The sequence below is a fragment of the Alligator mississippiensis genome, chromosome 7 (assembly GCF_030867095.1).
Source record: "Alligator mississippiensis isolate rAllMis1 chromosome 7, rAllMis1, whole genome shotgun sequence".
Taxonomy (NCBI): Eukaryota; Metazoa; Chordata; order Crocodylia; family Alligatoridae; genus Alligator; species Alligator mississippiensis.
The window spans coordinates 26,046,443-26,066,918 of NC_081830.1; the positions used below are offsets into that span (position 1 = coordinate 26,046,443).

The following is a 20,476-nucleotide window of genomic DNA, read 5'->3' on the forward strand; positions in this document are numbered from 1 at the left end:
GAGACAAGAGTAAAAGATGGCTTATCACAAAGCTAATTGATATTGTTCTAACATGGTGAAGGATTTTTATGGGTAAATGCCTTTATATGAATTGCTGATACTTTGGGCATGCCACATTCATTCATATAGTGTGACTGAAAGGAACTGAGAGGTTGCCCGTTACCCTTTGCAGTCTGGCAAATGTGCTATTCACCTTCTTTGAAACTGCCATTTATCCAAGATGAAAACTGAAAGGTGAAAGCTCCACAGTGGAAATGTCCAGATGGTAATGTGGCCCATCAGCCTACTTGTTAGACCTGATCCTCAGATGATGGAAATCCATGTAGTTTCATTGATAGACCACTATCTGGAAGCACAGCCTGAGTTGAGACTGCCCTTCTCTGTAATAAACTAGTTAACTAGGGCACATAAAGGGATTCTACTCCTTGAAAGAGTTGTTATATGGTGGGAAAGACCATATGTGCTCCAAGATGCATTCTTCCATCACTGCTATGACCATATTCTGTAATTAGAAAGATCTCTAAGACTAAAACCACAGCATTTTGCAGCAGATTTCAGCAGAATGATTCTACATAAAATCTGTTCAGTATAAGATTTTTATCAGAGTGGGATTACATACAAGCACAAAAATAAAACATTTTGTATTCTACATTATATTACAAAGGTGGACATCAATAAATAGATCAATAAATTACGGGAAGCACAGAAGGATTTGCGTGAACCTAGGTGAAACTGGCTTCAGCTGATAGAGTCTTTTGAGTTCATTCCCACGGAGTGTCAGAGTCAGTTCTTTCAAAGACAAGTCTCTTATCGCTTCCAGTAAGGATAACTTTGCCTTAAAAGAGTAAAACAGATGCAGGGACAGTACAGTAGGCTCCGGTTGGGGCTGGAAGAGTCAACGTCACTTACACTTTCCCAAGAATCTGACAAATTTGCAGCTTAGTATAAATAAAGTGACGGGTCTATTGTTTCTCAGCTCCGACACCTTCTTATCAGTATGATTTGTTGCAGAAGAGTGGCGGAAACATGGCATGTGACTCCATCATATATAGTTTAAGTGGGGGGCGGGTAGCAATATCTTTATGAATTGACAACTTCAACACATACATAAAGGAAAGAGCCTCTCTGTAACTAGGGTGGAGAGAGTGCTTTCCTTTTCTGCCTTGGTCTACATAGAGTAAGTGCAATGGTACACTGCTTTTTTCTTTGCCTTACATAATTTCATGATGTATAAAACAGACACCGGTGAGGCAGATTTTCAGCTGGTGTAAATCCATGCGTCTCCAAGGACTTCAACAGAGCTACGACGTTGATTTGTCCTAGCCGAAATTCTGGCCCTCAATAGATAACATGTGCCAAATGTATTGTATTTCCAAAGCCAGGATTGTTATGTACAACGTGCTTCCAGAATAAACAAACAGTAGGAACATTTCCTACCTTGCATGTTGGCAAAGGGGCTGCTTGTCAGAGCAATGGAGCTGCCTGACATTGCAAATGAGCATATTATTTGAGTGAGGAAGGCAGGAAATAGGGAAGTTTCCATCTGGTCTTTGGATAGTGGTAAAACCATCCCTGTTAAAATGACTTTTGTTTGTAAACCCAGGCTTGTACAGATACTTCTTAAAGAGCAAAGTATCTAAGTGACTTAGGAACCTAACTTCACTAGGTCTCCTGGTATCAAAAAACCCCTCCTGTGATGCAAATTAGCAATGCAGCAAACACCTGCGTGGGTAGCGCATGTAGTTTGTGGCACCCGAGATGGGTCTGCAGCTCTACAATCCACACGTGCACAGTTGTCTGGATGCACCCATTGTGTCTTAAGAGACTTACGGGGGGTTTCAAGTGTCCGATGAGGTTAGGTTTCAGTTGAGCAGGTTACTTAACTTTGGTGCATTTGAAAATCTTAGTAGATACCTGTCTGCATCCTTGGAAACCTGAATGACTTTGAAAATCCAGCCTTCATGTTCCTAAAGCTCAGAGTCACAAAGGTGCTTAACTTCTATTGAAAACAACAGGAGTTAAGCATCTAAAATATCAATTAACCACCCAGATAACTTGTTGCATCTGGACATTGGTCTCTTTGTCAGATAAGTGATAAGCTCTAAACTTAGTCACTTTTGAAAATTTCGCCCATAATTTTTAGCCTTTGGAAACATGCTGGTTTGTACCTTTTTTTGTTTTGCATAATATTTTCATAATATTTAGCTTATTATTCAATCCAAACATCCAAAGTGAGTGTAATTACACTGTGCTTGCAATTTCATTGATTACAAATTGTGTAAATGTAGTTATTTTAAAATGTTATAACTGATTCCAAGCACATCAGTAGGAAAGTTTTGTCTATGAAAATGAGAAGTTGCGGCATAAAGCTAGAGGAATATTCTGAGAATAAAAATACTAACTCAGTGGGCGAAGGAAGGATGGGAATGCATCTTTCAGAAAATGTTATAATATAATAGATGTATCATACCACATTATTTTTTCCAATTCAGTCCATGCAAAGGCTACATACTATCCTAGATCACAGGACAGAAACATTTTTAAAGAAACAAAGCTCAAGCATTATAGTATGGCACCTTGCCATACCTAAAAATCCTCCATACCCAAAGATTTGGTCTTTATTCTTCAATTTGTTTATAAAGGAAGCTTCTCATAATTTGGACAAGTTAAACAGTGAGAAGAAGCAAACACTGGAACAAAATATACATTTCCCTATAGTCATATGACCTGCCCATTCCCTATGGCATGAAACATAGAATTATCTGTACACACCTCATTAAATAACCTCATTAAATAGGAAATCCAAAAATGTACAAATTTACAGTTTGAATTATTAAATACTCCCCTCGTGCACCCACTGACTTTGCATTTCCTTCTACTATCTGCAGCCACACTCTGACACGACCATGCCCTCATATTTGAACTTGTAAGTAACCACCCCTGCATCTAAGTAGAGGATGGAGATAGGATCAAGTTTGGTAGGCACGCAGCAGGCTTTGGAAGCTTTCTGGGGATTCTTCAGGTGAACCAATGTCTGGACAATGGCGTGTTTCGTTGGTGTGACATGTTCTGTTAAAGGGTAGGAGCACACTCCGCGACACTCGTAAGCTTCATAGCCGGTCGGGGCAATTATCCAGGAATCCCATCCAATTTCCTTGAAGTCTATATAGAGTGGAGTCCTTTTACAATAGTTGCCCTTGGCGTTCCTCCGGATTCTGGCAGTAGAATCATAAATGATGTTGGATCGCATTTGGAGAAGTGCTTCTTCTCCTGGCCTGTCTTGGAAGCTGCCCGCTCCCAGAGTCTCCAAGTCCAGCAGCTGCTCATGGTCTATCATTTCATTGAGTTCCTGCTTCTCCTCTTTCTTGTCATTGCTTTGGTCATTTGAGAACACAATCAACAATGGCACGTGCTTGGCCTCAGAGTTGATGTCAATATCAAGTTTCCCCTCTCCATTTTGCTCCTCTCCTTCTCTACTCTCTATTTGCACCTCTAGCCTGTGAGCGGTCAGCTCCAACCTATGCCAGTGCCTGATGGCATCCGTGATTTCAAATGTCTCCCATTCACTGTCAGTGCCATAAATCTGCCTGGATGCTAGCACCACTATTTTTCTCTCCTCTCTTTTTCTTCCCACATGGTCATTCTCCAGTACTTCAAAAATGGTGACCTTCCTATCCAACCCATCATAGAGCATTCTGTCTCGTTCCACCAGTGTGTAGAGTCTCAGTTCTGCCATGGTGATGTCTTCGTGATGAGGGATGGATACGTTGAATAGAAGAGGGTACTTCCGGATTCCAGTAACAGCAGTGGGTTGGGAAGTCAGGTCTGGAAATGAGAGAAATCCTTATAAACACTTTGGAATGTTTCCATCAGTACATACACACACACGACCCAGTCTTTCACGCCTTGTGTTTCTAGTTTTCAGTGTGAATGGTTACAGGAAAATGATAATTGATTTTCAAACAAAATTATAATCAGATCATCAAGGAAACACGTGGTTTGTACTGGATCCTATAGGAAGCAGGCTCAGACCAGGATAATGCTAATGAACTTAGGTTCTCAGATCTCATTTCCACCAATATAGTTACCAATGTCCTTTATGATATGCACTTACAGGTTACACAAACTATAAATATATTGTCCTCACTTACCCAGCACTGAAAGGAAGGCATTTTTTAGGGTGAAATATAGCAGCTACTTAACAGGAGGATAACAACATTAGGCAACATTTATACTGCAGGCATTGAAGAGTCTTGATCCAGCTGAAAACGAATGAGGGACTGGAGATAGGCAGAATGTTTTACAAGATGCTTATGCAGCAAAAGCAGGTTGAATTATATCTATCTTTTTATTAACACAGGATCTATGGCTGCGTGGAATGGGTGCATACTTCCCACATTAATAGCACAATCTTCTTTCTATACCGTCAATTTTTTTGTCTTTATCACAGTCCTAGAGTATATTGTGAATTCAGACAGTCACTGGAGACTTTATACACGGTGGTGAAAACCGCACCACTGAGCAACTGTTTTTTATGATGAGGCATTGCTGGAATTTCCCGAAACAAATTTCTCAAACCTCTGACAGTGTCTTAAGGGAGCAAGTACCAAAGATGAAGACATATTAAGAGGGATGAAAAAAGATATTTTAGAGTAGGCCTGATTCCAAACCTAACGAATAGCAATATTCCTATTGAACACAATGGGTTTTCACCAAGTCAGGTAAAATATCTGTATTTATTCAGAAGCTTTTGATATTATTAATTTACAAAACATTCAGCAAACACGTTATCCATTTCTCTATTCTGTCTTCATCACATGTTTCTATAGCACCATTCCTTCATAGATACAGGCCATTTAGTAAAATGTTCTGTATGTAACGCTGCATTTCTTCGTCAAAGTTATAACTCTGAAGCCAGATTAGGAGATTAGAAGACATCCCAGCAAGGACTGAGGGGATGGATGGTATTGGCATCTAGACATTTTTCCATCTCTGATTTCTATAGCTTTGAGATTTGTATGTTCCCCAGCTGGCAAAGCTGCCATTATTTACCCTGATATAGACAAGCACTTGAGCAAACAGTGAACTTGAAGCAATGAATAGGTCTCTTGACATCAGTGGGACCCCAGTTTTTTTGGAGTGGCCTGATTTCATAGTTTAAGATTTCCAGGATTGGGTTCTAGGATTTGGACTCAGCATTATCAGCCATCCTGAAAACCGTGGTTTCAGAACTAGAATGGCCTTTCTGATTCCCAACACGCAGGATCATAGAAAACAAACCTACTGTCATGGGGATACCTGCAATCTCCGGGCTAGAGAAATCTCAGCTGACCACATAGAAGATACGCATGAATAATTCATCAAAAGGGGTGGGTCACATCCTTGTGGGAAAATGAGTGAATAATTCATAGACAAAGGAATTAATGTCTTTATAAGGAAGTCAGGATGGGGGTTTGCCCTACAGACTGATAAAAACCTCTGAAAGGGCCAAATGTCCTTCTCAATGCTACTAGATACACTGGGAAGAGAATTTAGCAGAGAAATATTGTTACAGCTTTTAAGCAGTGGCCATAGTACAGTCATATCTGTAATGGGGTACAGATTTCTCTTGATAAACAACTGCACCCAGATGCACACAAATTTCATTAATACTGTCATGAAATTATGCGAACAATTGAATTAATAATTGATTTATTGGGTTTAATAGATAACAAGGAAATTGCTATTATCAGCAGCTTTCATTATTACCAGTAGGTGAATATAAGGATTGGATCATGTGATCTCTTACCAGCATAACTGCAGATTTAGTTTTCACTAGATGTTCTAGCCATGTAAAGGAGACAACTACAAGAATTTGTCTAAACCCTGAGTGTATAGAAAAGGGCATTTGCATTAGCATAGGAGTGTCTCAACCTGTGCTCATAGTTCTGGATAAGAAGGACAAGAACCTTCTGAGAAGGCCAAAAGTTACGCCAAGTTTGACATAGCTATCACAAAACGTATGTGATGATGAAAATGTTATTTGAGATTGCTGCCTCATTTCCATAATTAACTGAGTTGTGCATTGCTACATTGACTAACATTAAAGGATCATACTCTGAGATCATTTGTAATGATGCAAATCTGGAATTATTACATTGTTGTCTGTTAAATTACTTCAGCTGTATGCAATAAGCCACGCAGTGCTCTTTCCTCTACCGTATTGGAGTTCCCAAAATTACATTAATTATTACTTTTTCACCTTAAATTTGCAAGAGTCAGAAAAGAACACCAATCATTATCTGGTATATCTTCAGGACCAGATTGTGATTTTTTAATTTACAACGATGAGCAGTTATTCTTACAAGAAAACCCATCAATTTCCATTGGGAGGCTTGTCTGAGTAGTGTTCACCAGTGAATGTTAGTGATTTGCATTCCAGCCCTCCCTTAAATGTAATTGCCAAGCTGAAGAACTGCACAATTAAATTAGATCTGATTCTGGAAGGCAGCGTCCCTTCACACAAAACACATCTTGCTGGATAAGAATGCACGTGCCTGAATGAAGTATAACATAGCTCATGACTAGCCTGGATTCAGTTACTAGCATCTGGCTGTGTTGCTGCACCTACATCTCTTACAAAGTATTTGCTGTCTCACAGTAGTGCACTTCATTAGTGTAGGGGATGATCCATTTTTACTGGAATTCTCCCCCATAAAGCTGAATTGATCAGAAAAAAATATATCAACTTGCTATATTTTTAAACATAATCCATGATTTGTTGAAAAACATTTTGAGTATATAACTGCAGGGCAGGTTGCTCATGCATACTTGTACACACACTATGAACTAGGACTACTTATATGTAAGCAATACTTTTCCCTCATTAGGAAATGTTGAATTCCACAATACTCATAATCTTCTAAACCCAGGACTTCATGGGTTTTTTTGGTTAAAAAAGTTGAAAAAATACTTCATCCATTTAAAATGATCCATGAACTTTAGCAAAGCTAAAGCTGCTAGCTGTATATATTCCTATAAATTCTGTTGACCTTATTTCACACACCAAAGCATGAGAATTTTGAACAATACAAACAAGTTAAGTAGCAAGTTTAAGTGACTAGAGAAATAACAACAGTAAAAATCCATGTTTAATGAACTGGTTAAAGATGTATGAAGACCAAATACTTCCCAACGGAAAAAAGTTTTTACTAGTGTGTGGGTTGTGGAAGACATTTTTTCCATTAACTGAATGGACAAGAAAATCTGATGGCTGAATAGGTGGTATGCAAATGGTACTTAGGTTCCTGGGATGATGATGATCTATTTTTCTTATGCATTCAATAGATGCTAGATGCTGTACTAATATAAAAGGAGGCATTGTTCTTGCCTGAAAATACTGACCATCTGGACGGCACACACAGGCAAAGGATAGGGGAAAAGGATACATCATGGGAATGGGATCTGAGTAAAACAGGCACATGGCAGATTAGTTTCCTATCCCCAATGGCCTCTCTTCCAAATCACTGGTAAGTCCTTTTGCACCAACACAGCCTTCGTGCTCCATGCACTGTAAAGGCACGCCTGGCTGGTTATAAGCAAAGTTTGCTCAGAGCTAATTCACTGAGAGGAGCACAGATCTTACCTTCATTCTTGAAGCTTCTAATAATATTTGCCGATGGCATTGAGGTACTGTCAGTGGCGAACCTGTTGTACAGCTCTAACATGTACTCTGGAGGGTCCACCTTAGCAGTGTCGTGCAGGGGAATATCAGAGAGGTTCAGTGTCTTCAGGAACTCATTTTTCATGTTCTGAAGCAATGCGCTGAAATCAACACCGTCCTGCTCTGAAAGAACCTCATCGAAGAGGGGGACATCTTCCTCCAGGGAAGACTGCTCCAGGCTCATGATGGGACTGCAAGCTGCCAGGTGAACCAAGAAGTAGAGGGCTGCCCACAGTGGAAGGGCAACAGAATCCATTACTTCTCTCTAGTCTCCAACCAGACTCAACAAGGTTTAACTCTCGTGTGGGCTAAGTGGCTATTTTATCCTCTGGACTGTACGCAGATTGTGTCACAGAGAGATGACAAGTTTGGAAGCCCTGGCCTGAAGCTTGTGATCAGTTCTCTCGCTCCCTCGCTCCCTTTCTCACTCCCTCTCAGCCCCCTCCTCCCCAAAACCAGGTCTCAGTAATTGGATATAACATGCTCTCGCCTATGGTAGCCTTGCCTCTCTTATCTCTTGTAGTGTAAGCTGTGCACCAGATTTCTGTTGCTATCTCACAATCCCCCTCTCCCTTAATGAGCATTTTGTAAACATTCTGCTCAAGGACACTATAAGATAGGACCATTTTTGCCTTGGACATGATCAGCTTTTTCTTTACCCCGCTCAACTGACTTGCATATGGCCAACTTTCATGCATGCCACACTGTTGTGATTTCATGCTATCATGCAAATGTCACATAGCTCTAGGCTTCATACCAGCACTAAACAAAAGCCCCACTAAGGCACCAAGGATTAATAGGGTTACACCAATGTCCTCTATCAAATTATGTTTTGGAAACAATGCTTCCAGTTCAAGGCCTGTCTTAGATTGCAGCCTCTTTGGGGCAGACGCTGGCCTTTTGTTCTACACTGATACAGCCCCTAGCACAATGGAGTCCTGGTCCATTGTGGGTCCATGGCTTGGCCTCTTAGGAGCTAAAAAAAGAGAAAGGATCAATAACAATTTGAAGTGCTGGAGAGATTCTGGATGCAGTGGAACTGGTGTGATTAAACTGTCAAGGTGCATAGAGCTTGGTAGTTGTGCAGTCCTGTTAGGCTAGAGATTCACTGTAGAACAGGATCTTGTGGGTCAGAGTAAATGCAGGTCAGGGAAGGAGCAGGGCAAGAGCAATCTGGGCTGAGGTTCCCCTGTCCTTCATATAGGTACTGTGCACCTGTGGTGATGCCCGTAGACCTGGCCCTCTATGGGAGAATGGCAGTTAGATATTCTTTAGTAGCAGCTAATTTACCACTGCACACTGTTTCCCATGCAAACCAAATGTAACACACCACTGTTCCCATTCAAACCGAACCATAACACTAGCAAAATGGAAATGAATTCTGTGCTCGTGAGGATCATAGAAGATCTTGGAAATAAAGTCTGAAGGGAGGTCTGGAACATGTCTTTATCTCTTGCCAGTTTCAATTTACTGGCCAACTATATTTCACTGAGTGTCAGTATCCAATCACCTATCAATGAGCTTTTTTTTTTATAATTGTTTTAAAACCCAACCTGAAGGCCCACACAATGCCTTCAATTGACACACATAACTTTCAGTTGCACCAATACATGGTGGCTCAGTAAACAGTAACTAGCACTGGCTGAAAAATACAACAACACGAACAATAACAACAATGATTCCAAATGTTTAAGTCAAATCTTCAAGTTTTCAAAAAAATTGAGCACTGCACCCAAAAAAAGGTAGCTGAAGTTCTTCAACGAGATCAAGTAGTAACAAACCCACCACTATCTGAGATATCACAGCTGTCTAGAAAATGTCCCAAGAGGGCACAAGGGACTTGACAATATCAGCAGAGCTAGAGATCAAAATTTTGCTCCCAAAGCATAGTCACTTCCCTCCTGAGGCAAAGAGGAATCATTGCTTGTATGACTCTAAGGGTGCATCTACATGAGATGCTAAATGCACAGTAGCCTAATTATATTGTGCAGTAGCGTCACAGCAGAAACAGCGCTAATATGCTACTACACAGTAGCATCACAAAAAAGGCATGCAGTGGCACTAATGTGCAGTAGTGCCTGTTGCTGCTCATCAATTTAGTACTTGGTTTTACAAGTACTAAACTTAATGCTTAATAAGTACAACATATTAATGAAGGTGTAGATGTGCCCTAAGTCCTCTAAAATGAATGCACGCAAGGATTACAAAGTCGGACCTAAATTGCAAAGCTCCATTGTTTTTCTGAGGTTTCTGCAACTCCATGAATCTGTGATGGTTCTACACATCTCTAGCATTCACTCCACCTGTTATAAATTCCTGCTAGACCTAGTGTTTCTTTTTACTAGACCAAGATCTTCACTGGCATGTGAGCACAACTCAAGCTGACTTCAGTAGAGTTGCATTCACTCAATCCAGCTGTGAATTGGGTCTTTTACTTGTATTTAGATTATTTTCATGGAGAAAATGTATTAACAATTAAGACTTGAGCAATACATATACGTGGCCCTTTATTCTCTCACTCTACTAAAGTACCTCTCTTCTTCCAAACCACAATGAGTACTTCACAATGAAAGGTTAACCCAATTATCAAAGTACATTTGTATTACATATGGCTTCAAATAAGAACTGGACTGTCCTGAATTGGGAAGAAAATTCAAATCTGGATCCACATTTCATAGCTATCTATAAAGCCAAATGATCGCTCTAACTTCAGCCCTGACTCATATCTATGTTTTGTGGTTCCTTGGATCTGAGTGCACAAAAAAGTTGGGCATTTCTGGCTCCAGCCCATCTCAATTTTTTTTGGCTAAAAGGCAAAAGTTCAACCCTTCTTTTTCAGGGACTCATCTCCTGACTGGGCTGCCCTCGGGAGTTACTTTATATCCACAAGGACAATCAGAAGTAACCGCTTGTTTTCAAAAATGTGGGAACATTTTACGTTGCCAAACAGCCCTTCACAGATTTACCTATTGTAGCACTTGGCTCTTCCAAATAGAAGATCTTTAAAGTGGCTTGGAAAAATGCACCGAAAGACCCACTGGCCAAGGCAGATTTGCAGCAAGACCTATTAAAGGTGTTTTCAAATATTTTGGTTCGTTTCAGAGATGTCAAATATTGTCCATACTCTGGGGGTGTCCTGTAACTTGCCAGAAGTCTGACAGTTTGCTCTGATTTTACAGAGAAATGCACACACTTTTATGTTTAGGAACTGAGCATTTACCAAGAGGTTTTTCACACTCTCATGCCCGTAAACTGGGTTTCATGGTTCCAGATATTATATTTGCCCCTTGGCCACCCTTTCGGACAAACGGTTCTTTCAGTCAGGCTGGGGTTAATTCAGAGTAGATGAAATTAATGGAGTTATTCCACTGTAACTGAAATGAGAATCTGGCCTGTTGTGAAATGTTAGTTTACTTGGTGACCAAATGGCAAAGCATGTAATTAACTATAACATTTCATGCCCAGTGGACACACAATGCATACATAAGAGCTAGCGCACAGAAGGTAAACCCCCACTAAATACCTAATTAGTTGCAGAATTACTGCTGAGACAGTCCAACCCTCTTTGCATTTCCTCTCCTGTTGGATAACTTTGTGAACAATAGCACACCCAAGGGCAATGCAGCCTGTTGCCTTCTATGCAAAAAGCCACCAGTGAGTTTCTTTTTGCATACAGCTCAGTCCCTGTGCAGCTATTGACGATTTTCTAGATGCATAATATTACTCAATTGCAACTAGTGTTCCCTGTTTCCCTTTGCTTGCAAGCTGGGGAAGTTAAGATACGCAGCCTCTTTGCTGACTTAAATTGCTGCTTTGGGCAGTGTAACAGTAAGGTTGTAATATTTTTTCCTCTTTCTTCTTCTACCTTATACTATAAGTGGCAAAGTGAAAAGAAAAGGAAACCTCCCCTGAACTAAACCTAGTAAAATCTCTGCGGAATAGACTAGCCCTGCTAACTAGAATCGTCAATACATGATGCATCAAGCTGGCAGATCTGGATGCAGATGTGTTTTTGAGCGTGCGGAGAGACTGGAGTTGCATTCAGAAGGGCCTGGGTTTCGTGGGTAGCATCCTAGCACAGCTACTGATGGTCTGTCTTGCAATCTGAGCTTCTTTTTAGGTCCCGTCATGAGGAACTGTTCCAAGAAATTTACAGCACCTTTTTTCAGTTTTCTTTTATTTCTTTATTATTATTATTTTTGGAGTCATTTAGAACACTGAAACCCTCCAGAAAAAGCAGTTGAAAGCTGATGGATTTTCTACTGGAAACCAAAACCAAGTCCCAGTCTGCAAGGATATTACAGTCTCACCATTTTAAAAATTCAGATCTGTCAGAATTTAAACACAGGAAGGAGTTTGGATGCAAGAATTTTGGGTCAAGACCTATCTCTTATCAGAATAATGGAAAGCATAGGACACACTGTTTCATGAGCACAAAGGAGCAGCATGAGCCAGGATGATCCAATGACCGCTGTGACGTGTGATTTGAAGTTTTCTAAAATATGTGCATGAAATTATTAAGAAAATTCTCCACAATGGACTCTGTAAGAAGATAGCTGCAGCATGAGGTAGCTGTTGGAAGTGATATGAGAGATAAAGAAGAGTGTGACACTGACAGTGTGATGAGCTTGCAATGGAATAACTAAAATTAGTTTCCATTCCTACATCTCACTAAGGCCCTATTCACATCTGTCATGCTTCATGGTTGCTCTGGGTTTCCTTTCCATAAATGGTACAGGTTTCTGTCCTGTTTTTTCATGTCATTGGAAACAGGAAAGAATGGGGGGGGGGGGCAGCGGGGAAGGATTCATCTTTTGCACATGACCTTGCAAAAGATGGCGGGGCAGGGAAGGATTTGGAGAGAGAGATGCAACAGTATGCTACAATAGGAGGGAGTAGGAAAAAATCAGAAGCAAGGAAGTTGGTGTGTGGCCGGGTTGACAGAAAGGGATTTATGCAGTGCTGTATACCATGGGCTTGTAGTGTCCCTTAGAAAGAAACAGGGAGGCTTTCATCAACAGATTTAGCAGAAAGTCAGTGGCACATTTTCACAGGCAAAGCCACATGTGAGAAGAGTGGGGAATGTGATCTAGGGAACGGGCAGACAAGGTTCCTTGGGTGAATTTGATATCTTTTATTAGACCAACCCAAATAGTTGGGGAATATTTATTAAGCAAGCTTTTGGGTTCAAAAACCCTTCGTCAGGCTAAGGAAGTTTCAGCAGTTGGTGTGTGCTCTTCCTGGATGAATGAAAAGTAAACAAGCCTAGGGAACAGGGCACTTGACTGAAAGTCATGGTATTGGGGCTGTTCTGGCTGGTTGCATGGCAACTCACTTCACTTCTCTGTCCCTCCTTTTCCCTTCCTACTTTTCATCTGCTTAAGTGGTAATTTCTTTTTTTCCAGAGTACCCAGTGCAAGGGGGCCCTCATCCAGGCTGAGGACTCTAGGTGCTAGAGTAATGCAAATAAATAAGAAGAACAATAAATCCTCAGGCCCACAGAGAGTCTGAGTATATGAGGTAGTGTTATAACGGGTGTGAGAGGAAATTCTGAGGGCTTTCATATGCAGGAACACTCAGGAAAATCAATGCAGGGTAAATAAATGTGTACATTTAGAGTGGACTAATTAAACTAAATTAAATCCCTGCATGGATACTCTCAGTCAGAACTCAAACTGCCTTCAACCAATTGAACTTAGTTTACTTTGGAGGCAAATTCATTTAAGTTAGATTAAGGCTGCTTTAATTGTGTATGAGCGGATCTACATGGAGGTTTAATACAATATCGCTAAACCACTTTAAAGGTTAATTCTGGCGATTTTATTTGAGTGTCTCCATGTAAACAAAGAAGCCCTGAGAAAGAGAGGCATGTGGTCAATTCCAAGGAGATGGGGTCAGGAAAGGGGACTATGCTTTGGGCTATGCACAAGCCATGGAGAACCACAGTGGTTCTCCAAGTGCACCCATTGCTCTGTCTCCCATACTCCCTTCCCAAATCATGTGCTACTAGTTGTAGCTTTCCTAGAAGCAGACTGGTTGGAACAAAATCAGGATCTTTGGTAGCAGCAGTGGGAGAGCTAAGATCTATCCCTCATCCCTATTAGAGTTATTACTAAGGATTAATAATTGCCCAGTGTTAGGACTTGAGCTTGATCTGCATATTATATTAATATTTATTCTTCATTTGTCAGCAATCTGCTCCATGGTCCATTGCTTTGAAAGAGCTAGCAAGTAGCAGACAGAAATGGATACGAGATGGGCTGGGAAACCCAGATAGAGGAATGCCACATACAGTAAATTTTTCTTAGAGGGATGGCTGTTGTCAGTCATGGGCCACAAATTTACTATAAACATGTTGCTGAGCTGCTGTAACAGACTTAGAGGACTCCCAGGATGCCCATTTCCATGGTTATGTGGAAGAGCTGCCGTTTTGTACACCATTTCCTCTGTTGTTGTTGTTCTAACAACCCATTACCTGTTTAGTCTTGGGAATCCATCCCCAGTGAGAGAACTGTGCAGTTACCACCAAAGCTGGATGCTTAAAGTCTTCAAATAAGTTATTATGGCGTAATAGAAGAATGACAGAACCTCTCTCTTTCATATCGCTCCTTCTGGAAGGTCTAGTATTAATTTTTCAAAGTCCTTACTAAGCCCTGATCCAGCAGAGCACTTACGCCCATGGTTAACTGGTAAGCACATCTGTAACAGTGAAGCCATTTGCTAGATTGGTGCCTTGTTTGTGCAATCTAATGGTTCCAGTCATGCATGCATGCGTGCGTGTGTGCGCGTGTGCGCGAGATGGAAAAACATAATTTTAAATTTAACCCCTGTACTCTTTGCAAATGTTCACAAGTCCGTGCCCTTCCATTGATGATCTTTTACGGGTTCTAAGAAGGAAGCAGCCATGGTACAATGCTCATAGCAAAGTGCTGGGAGCCAGAATTCTGGTTCTGCTGTTGCTACCAGTGCAATGCTGTCTAGCCTAGGACAAGTCACTTGAATCCCAAACTCTATGAATTGTGTCTAATAAGAAATAATAATACACCCACCAGGTTAGGTTAAACTAATTAATACCTGCAAAGTGCTCTGAGATCTTCAGATAAGAGATGCACTGCTGTATTGACAAGCTAACTAACATAAAATGCATATACTGTGTTGCTTCATTATACTTTAACTATTTTCACTCCAGTGGCTTGGCAAGTTGGCAGATAGGAGTGTCTTGTGAAGCGTGGATGGCAGTTTATCTTATTGAGAGCATGGAACAAGCCCCTAGCAGGCTCTGGTGTTAAAGGGCTCTACTTATCTGAAATAGTGGCAGAGCGCCCTGGCTTTGCTCTCAGTGTAGTGCCCCCAGGGACGCCACTTCACGTGTTACTGTCAAACACCTCCTAATATACTCAGAGCAAATTTCTGAACCAGGGGACCTTCTCCAGAGGAAAACTGCATCCATTCTTCATGCAGAAGATGGAGAAGTTCACTGCTTGCTGCTGGGGGCTCTAGTGCCTGATTCAGCAGTGTGCTTCTGTATAAATTGGAACAAAAATAATACCACTTAAATTTAAGACATAAACTAGGCTCGCCAAAATGTTTCCACCTATTCCAATATCAACTATGCACTTAGCACTGGCTGGAGAAGAAAGCTGAACTCCAAAACTGCTATTGAGGGGCATCCCAGTTTTGATTACTCTAGCATTAGAGTGATGTAGCTGTGATGGTCCAGGAATTGTGCAAGAGGCAAGGATTTCTTAAAGTGATATCTTTTATTGGCCTAACTGCATAGCTGGAATACAGTTAGACAAGCTTTTGAATGCAAGATATTCTTCTTCTTCAGGTCACCAATTACTGTAATAATTTGCCATCTAGCGGCCAGTGAATATTACATAAAAGTTATCTGGTACAAATAGAAGAGAAATATGCATCATCAGAAGTGGACTGCACATCCCATATAATTTATTTTGGGTTGCAATGCAAGGAATTAACTTTTCTAAACACAGGACCTTGCAAAAAATTTTCTTACACACATCTTGGGCCAGAGGGTTCCAAACTCCAGGCTGAAACCATAGCACTTATATTCAATTTTTTGTAAATACTACCACTTTATTAGGAAAGTTTGTATTGAACACAAGACGTCGCTGTTAGACTCCAACTCCATGCGGTGCCCAGTAACTAGGGAGACCATGGTCCAGTTACCCATAGATCCTGTTACTCATTAGCCAGAGCAGAGCAGGGAGCAAACACCAGCATACATTGCTCACAACAGCTTTATTCAGAATGGAGACAGTTTCGGACTAGCTCCCACACCGACGGAACACAGGGAGCCGCCACGAACAATAGTTTTTCCCCATATTTATACTTATTAGCATTTACTCTACTTCCATCCCACCTTCTGTTCCACCCATTTCTCCTCCCATCTCAAGCTCCACCTGTTTACTGTTTGCTTCACTAGCATGAAATTGCCTATGCACTCCATTCATTTACATTCCTTTTTGCCATGAGTGCATGTCTAAGACCTTGACTTTTCTTCTTCGGTCAATGGGCAGACTTTGACTAAAACTTGGAAGCTTCTGGAATCTTCTTCACCAATCACCATTCACCTTTTTCCATATGTTCATCTTGGATTCTGTTACCAATTGTGTGTTGTTTTTCACATTCTAGTCTGTTTTCTCGTCTCGGGTTGTGCCATCTTCCACCCTTTTTTGGGCCCCTCTATCTTATCTCGTTCCTTACTGTAGCTAGTTCACAGCAGACAGACTCACTTGCTGCCTTTCCCTCAGAAAATGGTTGACACAGTTAAGATGGTTACTTAGAATAAGCAAACGGCTAGCATGGATATCATTCTGCCTTGTGGTCAGCAGCTCTGCTAGGCCACAGGTAAAGCCTTGTATTCAGCCGCAAAACCAGCGCTTCATAATTATCCAAATTATTGTCATCCTAACAGTTGCCAAGATCATCCATGCCTTCCCTGCCTCTGGGTTAAACTGTTGCAATTTTTTCCCCCCTAATTAGGCATTCTGCAAACACAGAAATTCCTTCTATATCCTGTAGATATTTTAATGTAAAGTCTGGGTACCTGACGTTTACCACTCCCTTGCAACAGTACGGTCATTTACACCTGGGCAAATTTTGCATAAAAGTGGACATGTCTATACCAGACAATTGCTGCAGAGCTGATTAATTAGCTCCACAGTAAAATGTCACTGTCTACATGTGCAGTTCTATTAGGATGGAGTAAACCGATTAACTCTGCTGTAGGATAATACTGCCAGACACAAGTACTATCCTATGGCAAGAGTTTACTCTTCTGCAATGCACTTATAGACACTGATGGGGCTGGCTAGGGCTTGAGGGTCCTTCAGTGTGGGGGCTGCCTGCTGGCTAGCCCTGCACTAAAGCACCCTTGTGCCCCATCCAGCCCCTCTACAGCATGTTGAGCCAGGTCAGAGGAGCCCTGGGCTGGCAGGCTGACCCCCAAGGCCCACTGCCAACCAGGGCTGCTCCACCCCAGCTCAGCATGCTGCAGTCCCAGGTACACATGCAATCATGGTACCCAGGAGCAATAAACTCAAGCACAAACTGCACTGAAGTTTATTCAGCTGCATTAATTGCATGTGTAGATGCACTCAATGGGTATAAAATGTTACCATGTCAGAAAGATTGTGTTTCATTCCAACTTTGTACTGGGGCAAGTAATTGCACTAAGAGTAAAAAGTCAACTATTTTAGTCGCAACATACAATTCATAGATACATAGACTGGTGAAAGCCTGATGCAAAGTACCCATTTAGCAAGTTGGCTTTTTCATGGGCAGCGGTTGTCTGTTGTCCCATCTGGTTTGGCAGGGGTCCAGTGTTGCCCTCGTTTTTCCTTTGGCTCCCCACACATCTAAAAAAAAAGGACTTTTTATTGTCCTCGATACTTGTAGCCAGTTAGAGTTCAGTTGCAGCCTTGGCTTTCCTACTTTGGTCTCTGCAGGTCTGGACCAGTGTGGAATATTCCTCCTTGGAGGTGGATCCCGTCCTCCATCCTTTGTAGGCCTTTCTTTTTAGATGCAGGAGGTCCACTAGATCCCTGCAGAGCCTCGGGGGCTGCTGTGCCCTTTTGCTGCCTTTCCTCCGAGATGGGATAGACTTTGCTTGTACATCGAGGATTGCTCCCTTGAGGAGCAACCACTCATCCTGAACTCCCCTCCCCTTTGGGAGGAGGCCTTTTAGGGACTCACTGACAAGCCCCCGGAGCTTGTCAAAGTTAGCTTTCCTGACATCGAGGACTTCTGTATTGCTGACCGACTTGCCAGCTTTACGGCGGATGGTGAAGGTGATCAGCTCACGGTCACCGTCACCCAGCTTCCCTCCGATCGTTAGGTCGCTGATAAGGTCATCCCCCTTTGCCAGAACCAGGTCGAGCAGTGATTTACCTCTCATCAGCTCATAGATTTTTTGCGTCAGATAGAGGTCATCCACACGTGAGAAAACTTTGTGACGGTTCAGATTTGGCCAAGCGCTCTTCCCATGAGCTGTCTGGGTAGCCGAAGTCTCCCATGACAACCGTGGACCGGGAGCATGTGGCCTTGGCCAATTCCCTGGCGAACTCCTGGTCAAGCTCTTGATCCTGGGTAGGAGGTCTGTAATAGACTCCCACCATTGTGTCCCCCGTGCCGTGTTCCCCACAGATTTTCACCCAGAGGGTCTCCAGTCATCCACCCTGGGTGCCAATGTCGGCTTGCAGGGACGCATAGCTTTCCTTGACAGAGACCCTGCCCCTTTTGTCCACTCAATCTCTCTTGTACAAAATATAGCCATACATACACCTGTAGCCCAGTCATGGGTGGAGTCCCACCAGGTCTCCGTTACCCCTATGACATTGTATTTATTTGTGTTAAGCAGGAGGACAAGTTCCTCCTGTTTATACCCCAAGCTCCTGGCATTTGTGTACAGGCAGGCAAGTGTCCCCTGTGGGGGCCCCTGCCTTGCCTGCAGAGCGTTCCAGGGCTGGGGCAGGGGTAGGCTCCCTAAAGTGCCTTGGCCTGCTGGGTTTGCAAGGGTTGCTTAGTGGGCCAGCAGTGGAAGTAGTGTCCCCAACCCCCGGCAGGCTTAAAGCCAGGTGGAGCAGGTAAGCCAGTCTGGCTGAGAAGAGCCTCCTCCCCAGAGAAGGGAGGTAAAGGCCGTTCCTTCCCAGCATCTCACCGTCTCTCTCACCAAAGAGCAGACTGTGGTCATAGAAGCCAAAGCCTCCCCAATGACACCAGTGCCGCAGTCTTTGGTTCACTACCTCCATCCTCCTCTCCCTCCACAGCCCATAGCCTGAGACTGGGAGGATCGAAGAGAACACCGCCTGCGCCCCTAGCCCATTAAGCCCCGCTTGATTATCCCCTCAGTTTTATACATGAGTGCGGAGGGAGTGGATGATTTGCTCACCATATGCCACTCTCCCAATGCAGCTGGGAGAGCGGCAACAACAGAAGGTGTGGCTTTGGAGCCCAGTGCTTTAACAACTAGACTGGCTTTCCTTTCCACCATTTTGAGGGCTAATTTCACTGCACTTCAAATCATAAACTGCTGAATGTGGTCTGAATCCTGCAAAAAAGTGTCCACACTTAAAGCAGGTATTGTATTGTTTTCTCCACAGAAAGAGAACATCTCAATCAAACATTAACAGGAATTTTGTGTACATTATCTATTAGTTTTGAAGGCAGTGCTGTCTGTTTGCTAGATTTGTATTCAGTTCTATAACCAATGATAAAAACAGCCTCAGTGAAAAGCTCCAAGATAGATAAATCATGCTACTGTTTGGCTTGGCTGGAAGGCTAAAATGTTCTGTCCCAATGTACTCAAACACAGGAGGAATTTGATTCAGCTTTTCTTAATCTCTTAGTTTGAAATAATCTCCATCACGCCCCATTTTATGTCAAAAAGCAAGGGTTTGTATGTCTGCTAAAATATATTAAATTCTCTGAAAATGATATACAATAGTCATAGTCCAGAATTCTACAAATTCTATTTTACTGTCATGCACCATCAACAAGAGGTTGTTTTCAGCTTTTTACCTTGAACACATTTAATGATATGGAAAGAACAGGTTGCTCATAGCCCCCGACACCTGCCTGTGAAACCCATCCTGAGAGCTCATGCCTAATACAAGTTCTTATTTTATAGGCAAACTTTGTGCCAGAACCTGATGTCTTCAGTCTAACACTCACCGACTTCATGAAGAGCAAGGAAAGCCAGTAATGGCTGCAGAGCAAGGCTGAGAGAAATGTATTCCGATTTACCCAGCTAACCACAACAGCTAGACAAATCGGAGCAAACACCCCACTACTGCTGTAAAGGGATGGCAAATGGTTATTTGGACACAGACAGCTTTAAATGTTTTCTACATACCTCTAGGTAGCAGGCGGCTCACGAGTGCTGTGATGTGTGGGACGTTCGATCCGCCCCAGCAAGCGCAGGGGGTTCCCCAGCACGCTCGGCGACAGACCCAGATGTGGATCAGAAGCACTTTTGGTCCACTTCCAGGTCTGCCAGGGAGAGTGGGGAGGCAGGGGCCTCCCACACCGCCCCCAGCTTGGCGACTAGTGTCTCCTGGGTCTGGGAGGGGTACCCGGGGTCCCCCCCCCCATGGCCAGTAGCTGAGCTGGGGTGGGGGGGGGGGCATGGAAGGGCCCCTGCATGCTCCCTGGCAGACCTGAAAGTGGATGGGAAGTACCCGGAAGTGGCTGAGCATGCAGGGACCCCCTTGTGGGATGCCCATCTGCCCCAGCATCGCAGCATTCACAAGC

The 20,476-nt window shown here is 42.6% G+C and overlaps 1 protein-coding gene across 1 annotated transcript; it reads right to left on the minus strand.

Annotated features, from left to right (window-relative positions):
* Window positions 1-606: 606 nt before the first annotated feature.
* Window positions 607-8,020, minus strand: BMP10 (bone morphogenetic protein 10). Its single transcript, XM_006267172.3, has 2 exons — window positions 7,625-8,020; window positions 607-3,825 (listed from the first exon to the last, which is right to left on the minus strand). Exons 1-2 carry the CDS (start codon window positions 7,956-7,958, stop codon window positions 2,879-2,881), a joined length of 1,281 nt encoding a protein of 426 aa, XP_006267234.1. The 5' UTR covers window positions 7,959-8,020; the 3' UTR covers window positions 607-2,878.
* Window positions 8,021-20,476: the final 12,456 nt, after the last annotated feature.

Coding starts and splice junctions, on each gene's coding strand:
- BMP10 (XM_006267172.3), bottom strand. CDS start 7,958: ATGGATTCTGTTGCCCTTCCACTGTGGGCAGCCCTCTACTTCTTGGTT. Junction 3,826..7,624: donor TAGAAGCTTCAAGAATGAAG/GTAAGATCTGTG, acceptor TCTCATTTCCAG/ACCTGACTTCCCAACCCACT.